Source organism: Polypterus senegalus, chromosome 11, assembly GCF_016835505.1.
Source record: "Polypterus senegalus isolate Bchr_013 chromosome 11, ASM1683550v1, whole genome shotgun sequence".
In the NCBI taxonomy this organism is placed as follows: Eukaryota; Metazoa; Chordata; class Cladistia; order Polypteriformes; family Polypteridae; genus Polypterus; species Polypterus senegalus.
In genome coordinates, this window is record NC_053164.1 from 16,961,607 (window position 1) to 16,983,439 (window position 21,833).

At 36.6% G+C, this 21,833-nt stretch overlaps 1 protein-coding gene across 4 annotated transcripts in view; it reads left to right on the plus strand.

The window, feature by feature from the left end:
• LOC120539742 overlaps nucleotides 1-21,833 on the plus strand; it is a 55,368-nt gene that overhangs the window by 31,832 nt on the left and 1,703 nt on the right. For 3 of the 4 annotated variants that reach the window (XM_039770124.1, XM_039770125.1, XM_039770126.1), the window contains exons 5-9: nucleotides 5,005-5,173; nucleotides 8,004-8,107; nucleotides 11,646-11,774; nucleotides 12,732-12,802; nucleotides 17,672-17,835. In XM_039770124.1, coding sequence (XP_039626058.1) covers nucleotides 5,005-5,173; nucleotides 8,004-8,107; nucleotides 11,646-11,774; nucleotides 12,732-12,802; nucleotides 17,672-17,835 — 637 coding nt within the window. The remainder of the gene's footprint in view (nucleotides 1-5,004; nucleotides 5,174-8,003; nucleotides 8,108-11,645; nucleotides 11,775-12,731; nucleotides 12,803-17,671; nucleotides 17,836-21,833) is intronic. The other variant, XR_005635662.1, reaches the window with a different exon arrangement.

The window sequence follows — 21,833 nt, forward strand, 5'->3', positions numbered from 1 at the left end:
ACTCGCTACACTTTGCAGGTGTGAAATGGAAGTATCAACTTACTACCAACTGGGAATGCAGAGAGATTACTCCCTGCTTTGATCCTGCCTTTACAGGATCCTTCAACCAGTCTTGTAAAACATCTAGATGCTCAGGCAAATCTGATTGCTGTTGTACACGTTCCAAATCAGTACAGGCCACCACTATGTAACAAATGCTCAGAAAATAATTTAAAAGTAGCAAGGTTACACTTACCAAGTTTTGATCAGGAAATGGCTTTGCTAATAAGACACTATGTTAGTTCCCTCTATTCACAAAGAAGATGTTGAAGAATAATAAAAAAAACACTGGAATTTCTTTCTTTCCCGGTGCTTCACAATGATGGAAAGAAAAAAAAATAAAAATCACACCACAGCAGTACTTAAAATGCTTATCATCCAAATAAAGAAAAATACCATATTTCAGAAAGCCACACCTATAAATCCAAACCCCAAAAATATATACAAATTTATATATATAATGTGTGTATGTTTATTTGTTTATAAATATAGTACAATCCCTCTTAACTGGCCTCGCATTAACCGGCCAACGGATTAACCGGGCCTGTTAAAATAAAATATATATATATATTTTTTTTTTTATCCTGAGTTCTTCTTTATATTATATGTATGCACTTCCTTCTTTCCCGGAAGGTGAGAGATATTTTAAAACCAGCAAACAACAAAACAGTGTTCAAATTAAATAAAGTCCAGTGTATCAAAAGTCTTCTTTAAATAAATAATCCATTAAAATGAGTGAATGAGCGGAGGTTAAAATCCATTAGTAAAAGAACAAGTCCTTTAAAAACAACGCAAACGAGGTTAAAACAATGGCTGGAAGTGGTCTCTTAGAATCCAAAGCACAGTCCCTTCTTCTTTGTACCTGGCAGCTCCCTTTCTTCTCCCATTGGGCTTCGCAACAAGGGAGTCACCCTAGCTGCAGATGCAGCTGCCTTCCACACTGGTTTGGTTGCCCTCCGATCCCTGGCTACGTTGGGCCCCATCTGGAACGAGACTTGGGTTCTTTCCCCAGCAGCCAGGGCACTCACGCTGGGACTAAACCAGCCCAAAGCTTCCACGACTGCCGCTGCCTTTCGATGGCCAAGTCATCTTCAATACCAGTCACTCCAGCTCCGTGATTGCTCAGCTGGAGCGACTGCTTTCTTCAGCATCACAAATTTCCTGGGAACGATTGGCAACACGTACTACGCCCCCTCGCTAAGCCGCTACACCACACTGTCCAGTCATTGTACGAGGAAAAAAAAAACCATGTGCGAAATCGTCGATAAAGCCTTGTGCATATGGTTTCTTCAGGAACGTTGAAGAGGAACAGTACATACCTTAGAAATATTTTTCTACATGAAAATAGGTATGCTTTGGATTAACAGGCCAAAACGGCAACTGGCCATGGGTCCAGTCCCGAGGTGGCTGGTTAAAAGAGATTGTGCTGTATGTGTATTTGTATGTATGGTATTTATGCTCTTTATTTACAGTGAAGAAGTAAAAAAAAAAAAAAAGCAAAAATCAAAACATTTTCAAAAGAATATGGAGAATCAAAATCCAAGGGACTTAACCACTATTTAGAGTCTGGGGTAATTAAAGCAACCTTCAAAAAAAATTAAACTAAAATAATGATCACTGCAGCAACCCCATAAACTAAATAAACTCTTGTTCCTTAAATAAAAAGCAAGAGCCTCCATTGGCTAACTGGTGGATCTAGGTATTCCTGTGCCGCAGTCAACTGCAGAGCCACTCATCCTTCCTCTGTCGAAGTGTGTCTGCGCTCTGTCTGTGTGTGTCTCTCTCTCTCTCTTTATATTTATCACTTAGTCAATCCATACCTTATGAAAAATTGTAAACTTTGGCCTTATTTTAGAACCTGCAGTTTCAAAATGGCACAGCCTCTGATCAGACCCTACCATGCATTTTACTTAGGGGAAATTGTGGTGACTCATTCTAAAACCCTTGTACACACAGATTTATGACCACAAATAAACATGACTCAATCTGGCATCATAACAAATATTATATAATAGAAATCAAGAAAGACCTTAAACTAAACCTTTAATAAATACACCACGAAAATGGACCAACTCCAAACTGATGTTTTTCAGTCCTCTATCTCCTCTGTCAGCACCTGTGTTTAGTGCTGGTGCTACTTTCAAAATTTCAACATACCTCATTTGCATCCATAATGAAACTGATGGGACAGAAGAGAAAATCCTTGACGATTTTTTGATGCTAAGTACTATTCACTACTTTTCCCCATACAGGTCATGACTTTGCTTTTGCAAGGCAACACTTTGTGCAACCCACCTGTTGCTAGCACCGTTGCTCCCTGTTGTCATCCTTTACCATTACTGAGCTTTAGCTTAGCAGTGATACTGACAGAATCACAGGTGTCTCTTTAATACCTCAGAACCAGATTTTCAAAGTACTTCATAATGATGGGTGTGAGGGCCACTGGTCTGTAATCGTTTAGATATCTGATGGCCGACTGCTTTGACATGGAATTATTGTGGCTGTCGGACCTGTGCAAGCTGGTTGCACAGTCCTTGAACACCCTTCAGGTACTCAATTGGGTCCAACAGCCTTCTGTTCATTTACTGTCCTGACCACTCGCCATACATCCTGTGCTTACACAGTAAGTATGTAGTTGGTGGTGGTTGTTGGAGATATTCCATCAGTTTATCATGTCTCAAAACAAGTAAAGAAGCAGTTGAGCTCCTCTGCCAGTGAGGTACTGCTGCCTGTGGATGGTTTCTTTTTGCCCTTAAAATTGGTAATGTGTTGAATGCCCTGCCACACTTGATGTTGGACATTGTTGTGGTCATCGATTCTCAGCTTGTCTGGTGATTTAGCGTTTTAAATAGCTTTCTTTGGGTTATTCCTAACGGGAGTATGCAACACTCTTATCTTCAAAACTGAAGGCTGCAATGCAGTCCTTCAGGCAAATCTGTCCTTCTGTCATCCAAGCTTTCCTGTTTGGGACAGAACAGTACCATTGAAGTGTATTTCTTTATATGTTGATTGGCAAACCAGTCCCAGGTTTTTTTTTTTTTTGTTAGAAACAGCCCAGAAGTTAGAATAATGCACCATCTGACCAATCCTTGATGGTTGGTTTTTACTTTATATATGGTCTATCAGCTGGAGTTAAAAATCGAGATATGTGATCTTCTATCAGATTAAATACTGTCCATTGTGTTTTCCCATCTGATAGCACATTTAACATGTTGTACAGACCTAGGGTTGGCATGATTAAAATCACTGGCTGTGATAAAATCCCCATCATGGTAAGCATTCTGCTGTTTGCTAATAGCGGTTAAGTGATTGTTAAATGCTTCGTTAGCATTTGCATCTGATGGAATGTATATGGCTATAACAAAAACATGAAAGAGCTTCTGCAGTAAGTAAAGGTGTCCACAGTTCAGTGTAAGAAACTCCAGATTCCAGAGGAACAGTGCTTATCAATAATGGCTGTGTTTGTACATCAGTTGCACAACTCTTGCCAAAATCCTTATTTTGGTTCCTATGGGGTCTTGAGCGACACGCACACCATAGCCAGGTTTCACAGATAATTACTATGCAGCAGTCTTGAATGCGTGCTAATGGTATATTAGGCTGTAGTTTGCTCATTTTATTAGGAAGTGATATTACTCTGGCAATGAAGATGCTGGGAAAAGATATGCTGGTTTATTAGAATTTCTTCTTAGACTTTTTTGGAGGGCAGCTCAGCATCCATGCTTCAATTCATAGTTGATGTGGTAAGCCACAGAAATTCCAGTACCTTGGCTTTCTCTGATGGAATCCGATGTGCTCGTAGGAGAGTTCTGCTGCGTTGTTTCAATGTATAATAGTTCTTCATGACTGTATATGATATGCGCTGCTTCAGATTAAATTAAGAGAAAGCAATTAAAAACACAATGTTAAACGCTTCTGAGCATTCAGGTGCTGTGTCTGTTTGCACTGCCATTCTGCCACTTAGAAATTCGCAAAAATAGGGATTGTGTGTATACTGCAAACATATAATCTTTTGCCATTATCTTTTTTTGTGTGTTTGGGACTATTTTTTATATGAAGCATAAATGTGGGTGAAATTTTGGAATTTAAATATTTAATATGACAGAAATTGCTCTAGATCAGGGGTCTGTAGGGTTTTATTCTATCATTCTAATTCTTTTCTTAATTATTTCCTAGTTGCTGCTAATTAACGTCTTTTTCCAATATTTTAATTGACTTGTTTAAGATTGATTCATTTTTTCTTTAAATGGAATCAAACCAGGTGAAATGAGCCAAACTTCGGGGCTGCAATCATCAACCAGTTTCACCCTCACCAGTTCCTTAATTATAAGCCAGTTCTTGTTCATATTTAAGCCTGCTATTTAATTCCATGAATTGTTGGTGCTCTTATTCTGCCACATCCACATTTCCATCAGAATGTTAGTGGAGCTGAACTAATCAATATTACTGACACATTTGCCTTTCTTTATTTTCAGATATGCATGATGGACACAAGATGCTGGTCATATGTTGGCTTGATTTTTTTTTTATTGTATCTCATTATTGTTTAGCTGCTAATAAAGGAAAACAATAAGTAATTGAGGGGTTTGAGTCATGTATAGCAAGTAAATCAAAATAAATGAAAAAGAATTAGCAGCAAAAACTGGTCACTAATTAAAAAAAGAGTTGAAATGAAAATCTGTAGCCACAGTAGCACTCCATGTCTTATAAGGAAGGAGCTTTCTTGTTTAATTTTAAATAACATGGTACAATATTGTTTTTTGATTATTAAATTTGATATAGTATCAGATATAACCATAAAAATTTTTTGTATTTGATAGTTATTTTTTTTTTTATTTTTGAAGTGCTATTTTTACTATTGCCATATTTACTCATCTATACCCAGGTAACTAGTTTTATGCAATCTGCCATTTAGAAACATCTTATTAATATTGATTAATGTAACTTCTAACTTTTCTTCTACAGGGCTGGAAAAAATAGAGTGCATAAATTTACCAGAGGGCAGTTCATCCTGCATTTTAAATGAGATGGCTGTCAAGGAAGAAGAAAGATGTTTTCAGAAAGACTGTTATTCTACAAGTCCAGAGTTAAATATTGGGGATCCATCAATCACTTCTATCCAAATCCCATACAAGTGTGCTTAACATATATTTCTTCTTGTGTTGAAATTACAGTATTTATTTAGTCCACAAAAAACACTGGTACCATTTCCAGAAACTAGGTTTACTTGCACATTACAATATTGCCCAATTTAGTTTTAGTAAAATATGTTTAATTGCCATGTCAAGATAGCAAGAATTAATATAGTTAATATTTGTCATTCTTATTATTGAAGGTCTAGTTTGCGTATTTAAGTTATTTATTTTAATAAAGCATTTTAGTCCAACTCTTGTTGACAGTTAATGTATGCAAGAAGTAATCAAAACCTTTTGAGCCTGAACATGAAAGGGGTATTCTAAGTGGCTAAAGATTAGGTATTGTTTGCTAAAATTATGCAAATTACAAGCTTCTTGCATTTATGGTTTATGCTTCTTGTTTCAAAACAAATACAATATAGATGCCGCAAACTGCAAAATCAAGTTTTGTGTTATCATTGAACTTTTAAAGCTAGAAATTAGTGATCTGCAAATACTTTTGAATTAGCTCTGCAAGTTTGGTGAAAACACAGAAATGTTTGAGGAATTTTGGTAAAACAAACTCCAAGTGGATTATAATGGTGCAGTGGTCTTAAGTGTCCCTGTGGGCTAGGAAAACATCTGGCAACTATGCTGGACTGATTATTGTGGCAAAATGAGCAATGAGGAAGCAGTGCTGACCACTCTGCCATTGTACCTCTATGAGAGAAACTTGTAAGTTATACTATAACTTCTAAAAGGTAATGTAACTCTCAAATGAAATGACTGCATATATATATATATATATATATATATATATATATATATATATATATATATATATATACTGTATATAATTTTAAATAAAATATAGATAAGGTGGGGTTTGGAGGGTGTTCATGTTCTTTTTTTCAAGCCCACACATGCTGGGTTCATATCCAAATGTCTGTTAATGGTGTTTTCATTGGATAGCCACGTTTCAGCTGGTTCTCTGGCACTTTTAGTATTAACAAATCCAACTGGGGTACTGACGCGGGTAGTGATGTTACACACGTTTACATGCACTGTATATTAGTCATATAGATGCAAAGCACATCGTACAGCACCTTAAAGTATGAGGTGGACTACGTATGTAGTAGAAATGTGTGAGGGGCAGGTAGAACAGGTTAGGCATCCCCATCCGATATGGCTGTTAAAGCCCAGTTATGTTATTTTGGCCTTGCAAATTATCATGAATGGGGTGCATGGAGGGAAAAAAATAGTTTAAGCCAGCCTAACTTGTAATCTTTAAGAAAACATCTGGGGAATAATATCACCAGTGAACCCAGTAAATCTCTATGATCAATACTGCTAGAGATGAATACACCTTTGGAATTTAATTTTCATTTGCTCAATGTATATGAGAACCCATCTTCTTCATATGACACAGTCAAGGGTGGTACTGTAACAATAGAATTCTGCAGCCATCTCTTAAAGATAGCCAACGTTTGGCTGTTTACAGCAGAGTAAAATGTTGGTTTGGAACACATTGGAGAATGACGGTATGACAGGACATCCCTGTATGCAGGGGTGTCAAACTCAAACCTGGAGAGTGGTGTTGGCTGTAGACCTTTGTTCCATCCAGTTTCTTAATTAGTAACTACTAGTTGCTCCTAATAGACCATTCTTTCTTCACCTTACTTTTAATTGTCTTCTGTTTTATGATTCAAAACACATATTTAAAATAATTAAATACCACAGTTTTGAGACAAATAGTAATTTTCTTGTTTGAGTAAAAGAATTACTACTGCTGTCACAAGTAAATTAATACATTGTAGTAAGCAGGATCATTTAGCCTATAACATTAACTTGGGATCTCAAAATTCTGATTTTCTTCATAGCATATGAAAAAGTAAGTATTCAGACCGATTGTAAGGTTGTATCAATTGCAGGATCTTCCATAATCTCTTGTAGTTACCACATTTTAAAATAGGCTAAGCTTCTCTGACACTTATTTAAGGCCAGTTTTCATGCCATGAAACCCTAATATTTATCAAGCATCACCTTATAAGGTTGAGGGGTCATGATTTTTACAATACAAGTTATACTCTTAGTTTTGGGACAATCTTGAAATCCATGATTCCTATTATAATATCAAAAGTTATTAAGATCATAGAGACTTGAAAAACTAAGTAAACATCTTGTTATTAAACTATCTTCCTGCAAAGCTTTAAATATTTGAAACTAGCTTGTGTACTTGATCAAGTAAGTGTTTACAGTGGTTAGTATTTACACCTTGAAGTCTGATAGTTTATGAACTTGAATTATTTCTTTCATTTGTGTAATTGCTAATGCAGGAGGTAGAAAGTTAAGACAAATTAGCAATAAGACTTGCACGCACCAAGAAATAGTATTCATATGTTCTGACATTGAGTTTAGTCACATAACTGAACCAATGTAATAGGTACAGAGGTTTTATGAAATTAGTTCAAATATTTGTCTTTTATTTGATTTTAGTATGTAAAATGATGCAAGATGCATTGTTCAAATGTAGAAAATGTCAGCATTCATTTCTCTTCTTAATTTGTGAAAGAAGTAAAAACTTGGTTTAAAAAACATGTAAATATGCAGAGAATCTGTATTTGAAATAGTTTTCTATTGTGTATTATGTCAGTTAAGTCTTTCTCATAGGTATGGTAGTCTTTGGAAATAAGTCAAGATAAAAATGTTCTCTGAGTTGATATAAGTTATTTAAGACAAAGGGTGCCAACATGATGCTATTGTTGGGCTACAGCCGATAGTGTTTTTTGCCTTGCTTTTACATGTATTGTGATCTGATGACTTTAAAGCAGTGTGTCCATTTCTTCACAGTGCTGGAGTTCTTTTAAAAGACTGCAAGCTTGGAGAGTATTTTTCTTCAGAGGAGTTCAGTGATAAGTCATGTAATATGAACTCCCTCCTCCAACAAGAGACAGGTAGAGATTCTAAATTTCCACATTGTAATAATTAACAACTCTGTATGATGAAACCAAATTTACATGTTTTTTTTTTTTTCATTTGAGGACTTTAGTTTTCCCCATAGACCTAAGATGTGCATTTAGTTTTATGATTCCTTGTATACAATACAGGGCTGTGAAGATCAGTAGCCTGTGTGGTCATTGTTAAATGCAAGGTAGGAGCCAACCCTGAATGAGACACTAATTTGACCTGATGCAAATAACCATGGCCTTCAACAGCATTCACTCTAGGATATATGAAAGAAAATATTTTTCTGTATATTTGTCTTTAACTAGTTTTATAGATATGTATACTCATATACAGTATATTATGATTATGTTAACCTCTTTTGTAAATCATTTCAGAAAAAAACATCTGCCTAACAAGTAAATGTATAATAGAACATAAGATTTCTATTAGCCTCACCTAAAACATGATATAGTTCAAATCAAGTGACAAGTTGTGTACTCTTAAGTTTCTAACTTTCCTAGTAACTTTCCACAATCTATAAGATAATTTACTACTTGTTGGTCATCTTTGATATCTATAACTACATAAGCCTAGTGAGAAATCAAGCAAAATGACACCTTTTATTTGCCAACTAAAAAGATTTGCAAACTTTCAAAGGGGCCTGTGCTGCCTTGAAAGTTTGCAAATTGTAATCTTTTTAGTTAGCCAGTAAATGGTGTAATTTTGCTTCACTTCTCACTGCTACACTTCTCATAATGGCTAACACGGTACAACACCCTAGTACTATATAGGCCTAGGAAACTCTTTATTTGTTTACTTACCATTCCTTCAGTTTTATCACATTTCATTGCCACAAGTCTTGAAATAATCCTTTATGTTGATACTTTGAATTTCTCTTAATGCTTGTATACCATTCATTGTATTATGGCAGATTATAGCCACACACAGAACTCCACATATTGCTTCACAAATACAGATACTGTACCTTATTGAGATGGAAAACCCTACATATACAACAGGCAATCCAACATCTACAATTTCAATCCTATTTACATGCTGTTTAGGTACAGTATATACAATGATTCCACTATATATGTGTCTGGTGTCTGGTCACACAGGTAATCTAACTTAGACACCATTTAAATATCTGACTACGCCACCCAGTTTTATTAAGAGACTGGGAACTCCTGAAATTTACCAATAATAGCACACAGGTTTCTTTATATTGGGCGGTGAGTAAACACACAATGAAAGACACAACAGTAATTTCAGGAAAACAAACAGTAACTTCTATTACACCAGACAATAATAAGTACATTAAAAAGATAAATGAACATAAACAAAATCTAACAATATCAGGTTTGAAATTCCCTTTTTTTAAAAAAGGAAAACACACAGTCCACACTCTAAAAGTCCATTAAAAACAAGAATTGGAGGATACAACCTTTAGTGGTGCAGAGTCCAGTTTGCGCACTGTGTTACCCCAACACATAGTCGTTCAACTGTTCATGGATGCACTCTTTTAACCAGACACTCTTTTCCCAACAGAAGTTGTGTCAAAGTGTTGAATCCCTGTCAGCGTCTTTTCGTCGTTCCCTTTTTTTCCACTCTAGGCTCCTTGTGTTTCTGTGACCTAGGCACGCCTTATTTCTTGTCTGCCAGCTTTGCTTGATCTTTTCATGCGGCTTCCCTCTCTCGCTGGACCCATAACCGGCGTCTCCTTGTGGCACTGTCTCTTCCTCCCTGGAAGTATTGCCGTCCTTGTGCCTCACGTCGTGCCAGCCATGTACCCTTGTCAGCCTGCAAGCCCCTGTGCTCTGTTCGAGTGCCTTGGCAGTGTTCTCAGTGGACTGTCCCTTTTTTTGCCTTCTCCTGGCCAGAGCTTAAATCTCCTTCAGTCCCTGCAATTATCAGTTCTGGACAATCAGTTTAAACAATGGTACATCTAAATTTCCTGGGTTTAACAAATAATGAAAACAAAAGTTAACAAAATGTATTGTTACCAACCATTAATGAGTACAGATATGCTGTTTAGAAACCAATATTGTCAAACATGTTAATTGCCAAGTCAGGTAAATATAGACATCCTCCAAGGAAGGACCAGTTCTGTTATCACAACTTTGTATTCTTTGTAATATCAACCAGCCAAAAACTTCAAAGTGGTGACTCTTTTGCAAGACAGTAAATACCGATATCCTGTAAACAGCCATCACAATAATCAGTTACAGGATAACGCAGGAAATTTGGCTTGGGTTCCTATTGCCTGTTCATCTGCTGGGCTTTAAATGTAATATTTGCAGGTTTCTTTTCCTAAGAGAGAAATGGAATGACCCAGTGTACAAAAATGTCTCCCTCTGACATATATCCACATGGTTAACACACTGAAAATCTAATTTTGAAGCATTCAATATCAGTACATACAATTACTTTTTTTCAATGACTTACTAAAATTTGTGCTAGTAGAGGTGTGGGGTTGATTTTTAAGAAACTATTTTTTCTTCTGGGCAAATTTTTCATAAAGATGCAAAAAAAAAAGTGCATCTGATGAGTGTGACTGCATTCTTAAAACCTTTAACCACGTGTGTATGGTTAGTATGTGACTTCTTTGCTGTATACCAGTCTCTTTATTTAGACCTCATGCATATTCTCTATACAGAACAAGCAACATGTTGAAATGCAGTTGTTGGTATTTGTTAGATTAAAGTTGTTTGCACTAAAACCACATCCTAAATGTTTTATGAATATAGTAAGAGCAAGCTAGTCATCTTCATCAAACATTTTTTAAGTTTAATACAGTGCTGTTATTTAATAGTTTTTTTTTAGTTTTTATTCATTTGTTCATTCATTTTCTGAATATAATTATTGCAATACAAGGTCGTAAGGAGCTTGAGCCTACTCTAGCTCTATTGGTAAGAACTAATCCTGGATGCCGTGCCTGTCTATTAAAAGGTGCTTACATACAGTCTAAGTCACATTAGCTAAAAATTGATTCACAGGTCTGTGAAACTTGTATGTCTGTTTTATGTGGTATGAACCTAGAACATTCACAGAAAATACCTGAATGCCAGGAATGAATGTGCAAACCTATCTCAGACAATATACAATATGGCTTGTGATTTGAATTAAAGACTCTGGGACTGTAAAAGAGATGTGATAAAATGCTCTGTATTTTTTTCTTGGTCAATGTCTGTCTAATATATATGTTTTTCTAATGTTCATGTGCTGTTTTTTGCAGTAACTTCAGCTTTCCTCCCACATCCCAGTAATGTTCCTATTGGGTTGATTTGCTGCTCCAATTGGGACAATTGAATGTGTGCCTCAATATGTCCTGTAATTAGTATTTGCAGTTAGTTCTTATGTTGTATCTGATGTTTCCTGTGACCCTGTAACTGAAAAAATTAGCTTTGAAAAATGGGTGGTTAAAATTATAATAAGTTTCAAGAAAAGCACAAATATTAATGATAAAAATATCAGTAAAAGATACAAGCACCACATTTAATGCTGAATTGGTGTAATAAACTCTATTCCTTTTGCATTCTGGTGCAGGTAATTCTACATGTACAAATAGTCTTAATGCTGTAGCCTTTCAGGATGAACTGAAACTTAGCCCTTCACTCCTAAGCTCACCATCACGAGAACAGACACACGTCTTTAAGAGACAGGACAGTTTGCAGGGTAAGAGGTCTTAATTAAAGTAGGTTGTATTTTTTCCAACTACATAAATTTTAAGAGATATATTTATTTCTGTATGTTCTTACTCTTCTAACACACTTACTGTACTTACAAATAAATAAAAATACACTTGGAGTATTTCTTCTTAAGCAATACCAACTGAATTTGCCTAAGTATGTCTGGGCACATCAGATAGCTGAGTTTCATCTAATATATATAATCAGTTTATTAGTTTCTTTTTTAAACCTGCAAAGGCAGACCTTCTTTGGTCTTTATTTCGTTTTCCCAACTGCCAAATGTCCATTGTATTACATTTTTTTGTTGTTGATTTTACAAATAGCCATTGCATCAAGGATCTTAAAAAACTGTAATGTGGTCAGTGTAGGTGACACTGAAGATTTTTTGCATGCAGTGCTATTAGAAAAATATTTAGTTTTTGGATATCTCAGTAAATAATTCTCAAATCTTAAAAACTGATAAAGAATATGCAAAGTCATCTAATAAACATACTGTATACAAAAGACTCACTACAAGCAGAATGCATTATTATGACTGAAGAAGAAATGTATCAATTAATCTTTTTCTCATAGCACTCCTTCTATGAGTACAGAGAACAGGCTAATAATAAGGTATCTCCACAAATACAGGTTAGTTGTTTGTTGGGAAAACTACACTTGTAAAGTTAATACTGTCCAGGTAAAACTCTTGCCTTTTCATTTTGAGATAAGCACATTTCAGTTTGTCCTTGGTTCTCTGTGCATATTTTATTACCCAATTAACTTTTTTTTTATTATTTTATTTTGCTTTATTTTTTTAGGCAGTGTAGATAAGGCATTGGAAGTTAAATAGAAAGTGCTGTATATGTTGAAGTGTTTTATTTTATACCAGTAGTGTCCTGTGAAAGACTTTTGCAATAGAATGATGGAATGTAAAATAAATATTGTGGTTTCTTATTTATAGATCTTTTTGAAGATGTTTTAATCGGTCCTGAACATACAGATGACCAGAATCTAGAATCCAGCAAAATTAAGGTGATATAGGAAAGCTTTGTTGTGTAAAATGTTTACCCATCTAAACTGTTTTTGTCTTATTCTAAAATGGTTAACTAGACATCTCAATAATTACATTTCTTTACACAGTATTTTGACACACATTATACAATGCAAGGACCTATAATTAACTTGCAACAACTGATCTCTTTAAACACAACATTCTCAAACATGCTTAAACCAATTCAGGGTCACTAAGGACCAGCAGCATTGGGTGTGAGGCAGAAAACTGCTTGATAGGGCACCAGAGCATAGTAAGACTTACTCTTACTGGGGTCAGTTTAGAGTTGCCAGTTAACTTAGCCAGTGCATATTTAGGGTTGTGGGATGGAAACATACTAAGACAAAGGTAGAACCTGCAAACTGCACACACAATAGGACACAGGACGTAAACTCAGGATTCTAGATCAGGGGTCCTCAATCGCGGTCCTGGAGAGCCGCAGTGGCTGCTGGTTTTTGCTCCAACCCAGTTGCTTAATAAAAAGCACTTATTGCTAAAGTAACACTTCTGCTTCACTTTAGTGATTTTGAGCCCTTATTGCTTAATTTTGTCTTAAACAGCTATTTTAATTGCTCCTTATTATCAATAACATACAAATGACAAGAGAGAGCAGCATTTCTCCATTTAGCTTATTTACATTTACACCTGTGTGTATTTATCTGCACTATTGGGTTTAATTAAATACTTGGAAGAAAAATGAAGAGAAAAAAGTGAAGGACTGAGAATTACTCGTCCATTTTAACCTTCAAATCATTTGCATGATAGAAAGGGAACGAAAATCTAGGATATGAGAATGACCTGACATAGCAGAGTTAATTTAATTTCATGGCTTGTTAGTGCTTTATTGGCAAGAATTGCTTTCTAATTAAGCAACCAGGTCAGAACAAAAACCTGAAGCCACTGCGGCTCTCCAGGACTGGGATTGAGGACCCCTGTTCTAGATCCATGAAGCAGCAACTGTAAAGACTTTCTACCCTGCCACCCTTCTGACCAAATAAATGAATATCATTTGACATTTTTGGTACTCGGCTACTTACGCTGATTTGTTTTTATTAAACTTGTCTTTTTTCGCCTACACTGTGTATTTTTATCATTTAGTTTAAACCTCTCTATCAATCATTTTCTAAACTTCAAATGAACAGTTCACACTGCAGTTCACCGTGTTTTGCATATTGTGTTTAAAAAGTGTCTGCATGAATATAGTAAAATAGAGCATTAATAAGTGTTACACATAAGAATTATTATTGGGACAGATCATCATTATTTAACTTGTGAAATTCTTTCTCATAATTATTTGCATGGCCTGGGCCAATCATCTGAAATGTTGTTTGGTTCCAGCAGTTCTCACACAATTTCAGTGGTTTGGTGACTTAAATATACAGGTGCTAGTCATAAAATTAGAATATCATGACAAAGTTGATTTATTTCAGTAATTCCATTCAAAAAGTGAAACTTGTATATTAGATTCATTCATTACACAGAAACTGATGTATTTCAAATGTTTATTTCTTTTAATTTTGATGATTATAACTGACAACTCGCCTAACCTTAAGATATTGTGAAAAGGAAGATGCAATACGCCAGACCCAACAATTCAGAAGAGCTGAAGGCCACTATCAGAGCAACATGGGCTCTCATAACACCTGAGCAGTGCCACAGACTGATCGACTCCATGCCATGCCGCATTGCTGCAGTAATCCAGGCCAAAGGAGCCCCAACTAAATATTGAGTGCTGTACATGCTCATACTTTTCATGTTCATACCTTTCAGTTGGCCAACATTTCTAAAAATCCTTTTTTTGCATTGGTCTTAATTGATATTCTAATTTTCCGAGATACTGAATTTGGGACTTTCATTAGTTGTCAGTTATAATCATCAAAACTGAAAGAAATAAACATTTGGAATACATCAGTCTGTGTGTAATGAATGAATCTAATATACAAGTTTCACTTTTTGAATGGAATTACTGAAATAAATCAACTTTGTCATGATATTCTAATTTTACGACCAGCACCTGTATTGTGCCATTAAAAAAGTATTCTTCTGCCAAAAAAAAATAAAAAAAATTTTCCAGATTCTAAATTTGCCACATAGAACAGTAGTATTTTTTACAGCTGATCGACAAAACAATGTGCATCATTCCAAATCAAAAGAGACAAATTAAAAACCTTAAAACAATTTGCTTAAAATGAAAGATCAAAATTTTGAAATTTAAAAAGTATTCATGCCCTTTTTAAATATAAGGCCAGCTTTGCTCAAGTGCAGTATATTACACATTCACCCAGTTGTTGTTGGTCTTCAGTTCTTTTAAAAAAAATGGATGGCACATTTGGTTTCAGTTGATTTATGAGAATAAATACCATTCTTGCAGAGGTCTGCCAATATGGTAGAGATTTTCCACTAAACAAACCAAAATGAAGACAAAAGTGCAATCATGACAAGTTCAGGACATAATTATAGAGAAGCACAGATCTAGGGAAGGGAGTTAGACTTCCTCAGAGACAATGAACAGACCCCGGGGCTTAGTGCAGTCCATCATAAAAAAGTGGAAAAAATCTGAAACTACAGCATCTTGTGTAGGTCAGGTCACTCCTATAAAGTTAGTTGTCAAATAACAATGACATTTGTTAGGTGGGCTAATGTGACAAAAAATGTCATTGTAACTGAATTGCAGATGTCAGTAACTGCAATCGGAGAAGATTTTCACAGCTCAAGAACTCTCCAGAAATGGCCTTTATAGAAGACATGAGGGAAGGAAGGAGCCCTGCCTGGAAAATAATGTCCATACCAGTAAAGAATTTGTTAAACATCACTTTGAATATTTTTTTAGCCTGAACACTAAGTGGTATGTGTGGCATCGATTTCACACTGCTCATCAGCCAGTTAATGCCATCCTCCACTTTAAATGTTTGGTGGCAGCATCAAGTTGTGGGAGCCTTTTCAGCAGTGGGTTCTGGCAGTCTGGTCAGAATTGATGAGAGCATGAAGGTTACACCATATAAACAGATCCTTGAGGAAAGCCTACTCTCCATCTGCCAAAAAGCTTTGCCTTGTGGGGAAATTTTTCTTCCACAAGACAGTGATCAAAAGAACACTGCCAGAGCAGCAGTGACGTGCTTAAAATCTAGAAATTTGATGTCCTGACCTTCACCCTTTTCTTTTTTGGGCACCACTATGAAGAAAATAAAGTGTTTTGTCACCAGTATTACTTTCAGTTCATCATTGAGAAACATTATTCTACTTTAACACTGGTGCAGTTTCTTTATATTAGCTTGCTAATTCACTGTTATTGCAGTGCAGCCTGTGTCAGTCAATGTCCCACAGTCAGTTGATCTACTGTTCCATTCCCAAAACTGATTCGGTTTTAAAGGCTTTTATAGTATTTCTGTTAAACGTTATCATGGAGGCACAAATTAATGCTTAGAATTGTTTTTTTCTAATAGACAGCATGGTGGTGCAGTACAAGTGCTTTTGCCTTACATTAATGAGACTGTGGTTCAAGTCCTGGGTAATCTTTGCATTGAGTTTGCATGTTCTCCCCGTGTTCTTGTGGATTTCTCCTGGTGCTAAAGGTTCCTCCCACAAGACATACATGTTACATGGATCGGTGACACTAAGTTTGGCAGTTATGTGTGTGTTCACCCTGTGCCCTGTTCAGAGATTGTTCCTGCTTTGTGCCAAATTCTAGCTGGGATAAGGTTCTGCAACCCTGCTCTGTATAAATGGTTTAGAAAATGAATTAATTTTTTACTGGTTTATATAATCAAAGATTCCTTTTAAAAATCATATTAATGTATTTAAAAATGATTTTATATGCATTTAGCTTCATTTTTGGCTTCAAAATTATCCTTCATAATAATGTTATGTCAATATTTATTTATTTATAGAAAGTGAAACAGATTTATCAGTCATATGCTAAATATTATAATAGTAACGTTAATAAAAGGATGCAAATAAATACAAGATAAAACTGAATTAGGTTCTTTGGTTATAAATTTAAACTTTTTATATTCTCCAAATTACTTAATCCAGTTCAGGGTTGGGAGACAGTAGCCTTTCCTGATAGCACCAGTCGCACACATTGACCAATTTAGAGTGACCAGTTAACCTATAACCTGTACATCACCAGGACGTCTTCTTAGGGAGTCGAGGGCCTGTTAAAACCCACTCAGAGATTACTTGTGTGATAGTGGGTTGTACAAGAAATTAAGTTGTTGGTGAGGAAAGCTCAAGTACTTGACGAAAAGTCCATGCAAACAAGGTATGCAAACTCCACACAGCCAGTAACAAGGCACCCACATCCAGAACACTATATCTGAGTAACTATCCACTGTGCCACTCTGATTTGTAAACTTTTGAAATACAATATAACCATGAAATCAAATAATTCGATACATACTCCTTAATTAGGGCTCCGAGGACTACTCTTTCCACATGACATTAATGACCTTATGAGACTGTAATTTGCTTAGATGCTTTCAACTAATGTGTTACCACTTTCATTATTATTAACACAGAATAAATGCCAGGCTTACTCTAGATGTCTTTCAAGGTTCCAGTTTATGATTTTAGCCTCAAATTTGACAATGTTTGAAATTTTTAAAAAGCTACCATTACCTGTATAGAAATGTAAAATATCGGTGTTTAATACACATTACATTAATATTTAACATTATTAATCCATGCCTCATATACTGTGTATATTAAGTACAAAGTATACGATTGACTATACTTGTACTATATTGCAGCATACTGAATAATCTCTGAAAAATGAGAAAAGCAGCTAAGCCATGGGCTGAAGTTCCAGATGTATACAGAAAAGCTTAGGGATGACATATTTGTTTCTTTAGGTGGAAGAGGAGGAATGTGACAGCTGTAATTGGATTGTTTCAAAGAAAGAAGTTTCCCAGAGTAGAAGCAACAGTCTCGGAGATCCAGCATCACTTCACATGAAGAAAAATTTTCTGAATGGCTTTGTCACATTCTGTCAGCTTAAAAGAAAAGAATATGTACGGTGAGGTGCTGAGTCATTAATAATACATTTTTTACATTAAAAATGTCCTAGCAGGCAATGAGCTTAGCAAAATGTAAAGTGTTTACTTTCCTTCATCCAGTCATTTCTATTCCACCATATTGACTTAGAAAAGAAGTCTGTTTATATTAACTTTAGTAATTATTGACACCTTTTCAGCAATTGTGGGAAGTTGAGGTAGCTGCAAGTAAGCTTCATAGTCTTAACTTCTCATTGAACCCATGATGCTAACGTGGTGTTTGCAGATAGAAGGGGTCAAACAAAGACAAACAATAGAGGACACGTTTAAATAAGTGAGTTTGAATTTGTGGGATGTTCATGTTCATGAACTGCAAATAAAAAAAGTGACACGTACCCTGGACTTATTATATGGCAGTGTTAGAGGCTGCTTTACCACCTTTAGGCTGATCAGATCATAAGTTGGTACAGCTCATACCTGCATATAAACCCATTGCCCAGAGGTTGACAGCCACCACCAGGACCATGTAGGAATTGAGGCAAAGGAGGCTGAGGAGGTTCTGAAGAATGCCTTTGAAAACATTGACTGGGTTATGCTTTGTGAGTCATATGGCAAGGACATTGAGAAACTGAACCACTGCATTACAAATTACATAAAGTTTTGCATGAATAACACAGTCCCCACAAAGACATTGTGCTGTTTCCAAACGAAGCCATGGATCACAAAAGAACTGAAAGCTCTACTGAATATGAAGACGAGAGCCTTCATATATGGATACAAGGATAAAATCAAGTGGCTGCAGTCAGAACTAAAGAAGCAGCTCCTTGAGGGGAAAGCCCACTGCTGGGACAAACTTTGAGCACAGATTACAACAAAACAGCATGATGGAAGTATGAAATGGGATGAGGACTATCATTGGCTACAAGCAGGCTGTTAAACATGCACAGGAAGGGAACAAGAACAGAGCTAATAAGCTGAACCAATTCATCAACAGGTTTGACTTACTTTTGCCAATACAGCCCTCCCCCCAACAGTGCTAGCCCCTGTGTATAAGCTAAGGAGGTTCTGGAATCCCAACTGCCATCTGCACCCTGCTCAACGTTCCCCTAAAATGGCATGACCTCTGTGGTCTCCAGCCTCCTTCTACGCCCTGGACTGTGTGTCTTTGCTGATCTAGTGAGGAAAGAGCTGGAAAAACAAGTCTTTACTGCAGGATGGAACCAGTCCCAGTCTGTTGAAAACCTGTGTAAGCCAATTCTGCGGGTTCCTTCCGTGCCTCTTCTGTCTTTCCGTCATTATGCACAAGGTTCACCAGCTGTGATAAACATCCTGTGTGGTCACAGTGACGAAGAAAGGGCATTCCAATGATTCCCAAGACTTCATACATCATAAAGTCTTTCGAGAGGCTGGTCCTAAAACAGCTGTGACCCCTGATCTCATAACATCTAGATCCTCTGCGGTTTATCTTCTCATACACATAGATGTGTAGGATGCTGTCATCTACATACTCCACAGAGTCTACTCCCACTTGGACAAAGCCAGCATCACAATTGTGATAATGTTCCTTGACTCATACAGTGCTTTTAACACCATTCTGTCTCAACTGGTGGAAAAGCTCAAGGCTTCGAATCCTGATGCTTCTGGACCGTGGACTGTCTGACCCACAGACAGCAGTTTTTGAGGCTAAGGGAATGTGTTTCAGAAATACTTTAACACCTCAGGGAACTGTCCTGTCTCCAGTCTTGTTTACTCTCTACAAAACTGACTTCCAGTCAGTAGAGAACTTTGTCTTGTGGTGCAAGGACAACAACCTGCAAGTCAACATCAGCAAGACAAAAGAAATAGTGGTGAACTTCTGACATGACAAGAGGCCTCTGAGACCTGCCATCATTCGGGAAGAGGGCATGGAAGTGATACAGAGCTACAGGTGCTTGAGTGTTCACATAAAACCCAATTGGACTGGTCTGACGAAACAGTGGCACTGTACAAAAAGGGCCAGTACAGACTGTACTTGCTAAGGGGACTCTGGTGTTTTGATGTGTGCAGCAAGCTGCTGGAAAAGTTCTGCCCGTCCATAGTAGCCAGTGTGATGTTCTACGCTGCAGTCTAATGGCGAAGCAACCTGAGCTCAAATGAAGCACAATGCCTGACAAACATATCGGGAAAGTCTGCTCCATCACAGGGCTAACCCTGGACACACTGGAAACTTTTGTGGAAAAGAGGATGGTGGCAAATTGGACTCCATCATGAAAAATCCCCTTCATCTCTTCCAGGAGGCGCTCTTTTGAAACATTTTTAATCATAGGCTCATTTCACCACCAAGACAATTCAGTGCTTCCAACCAATGTGCTCATTATTTATTAATTTATTTTTATATTCATTGATTGAATCATTGGCTGTATTATCTGTTCTGTCAGTCTGTATTCCTGTTTTTTATGTTTCTGCAGCTGTATGCATTTGGATTTCTCCATGGAATTAATAAACTCTATTTTATCTAATCTAATCTAGTAAAATTAAATATTTGAATTTATCAGACAGAAAAACCAATAGGTTGTATTACAGAGAGTAGGCTATTCACTTAACCTTGCTTTTTAGGATTTTAGTTATATTATCCAGTTAACCGTAGTCAAATGTGAGGGACGTTCAAAAGTTTCTGCACTTTTTTTTTAACTCTGTTTATTAAGAATTTCAAAAACAAATGACATCACTTTTCTACATAGTCGCCTTTGTTTGCGATGCAATTTTCCCAGTGATTTACCAACTTTTAATGCCCAATTACTACTCCTCCTGCCTTCACCGTTTCCAACGAAAATATAAACATGCAGAAACTTTTTGAACGTCCCTCATATGTAGGTTTAGCACCCACCCCTGAATTACTGTGCACACTTAACTGTAGGCACCCCATTAGAGAATTATAAAATGCTAAATACTCCATCTGCCATGACAAAGCAGTCAGAGATATGGCTGGGTTAGCACCGATGTCCTGATCCATCCATCCATCCATTTTCTAACCCGCTGAATCCGAATACAGGGTCACGGGGGTCTGCTGGAGCCAATCCCAGCCAACACAGGGCACAAGGCAGGAACCACCCAACCCACCGCAGGATGTCCTGATTTGATATTGAATTTATCTTGATTAAATTCGCGTGCACTGATATATTTGAAGTACTGGCTTTTTTTTTAGAGATTACTTAACTACACATAGAGAACATTAATATAATGTGACAAATTTCAGTAACAATTTAATTGGAGGGTGTCAAATAGTGACTTCATAGCATATGCATAAGCATGAAGTGACATTTAAGAAGCACTACTTGATTAGTAATGAGCAGTTAACATCAGTATTTGCAAGATGTGGAACAAAATGTCCTTGCTCTTTACAAAAATAAATATTATGGCACCTGCTTTATAAATCATCTACATCGTCCGGCCAATAATATTATTATAAAATAATGTACAGATTACATTGAAATTCTTAGCTATGTGTCCTGATCAATATGACGCAGGTTACCACTCTAGTGAGTGAGAACTACTTTACCTCAAATCCTCTCTTTCTCTCATACTTTAAATGACTTCCTTAACCACCCTGTCCTGAATTATGTGAAATATTCATCCTTTTCCCCAAAAAGGTGTGAATGTATACTTCTACATAACATTTTTTCTTTGCTATAACTTAATAAACATCTTTTTATTACTGTTGCTGCTGTATACTATATATAGTGCAAGCCACTAGGGGGAATATCGCCACCCTAATTCAGACACACACAGGCAGGACACAGGTTCAACATAACACCTGGTTTATTTACAGCAAACACATTGTGCACCAATCACCAACACAATGGTCCCTTCTTGCCATCAGTACTACTTTCTCCTCTCCTCCCAACTGGCCAACTTATGGAGTGAGGCGGCTCCTTTTATGGGGCACCTGGACGGACTCCAGGTGCCTAACAAGCTTCTTCCAGCCACACTTCCAGGTATGGCGGAAGCATGACCAAATAAGGCCCTGGATAGGTCCATGTGC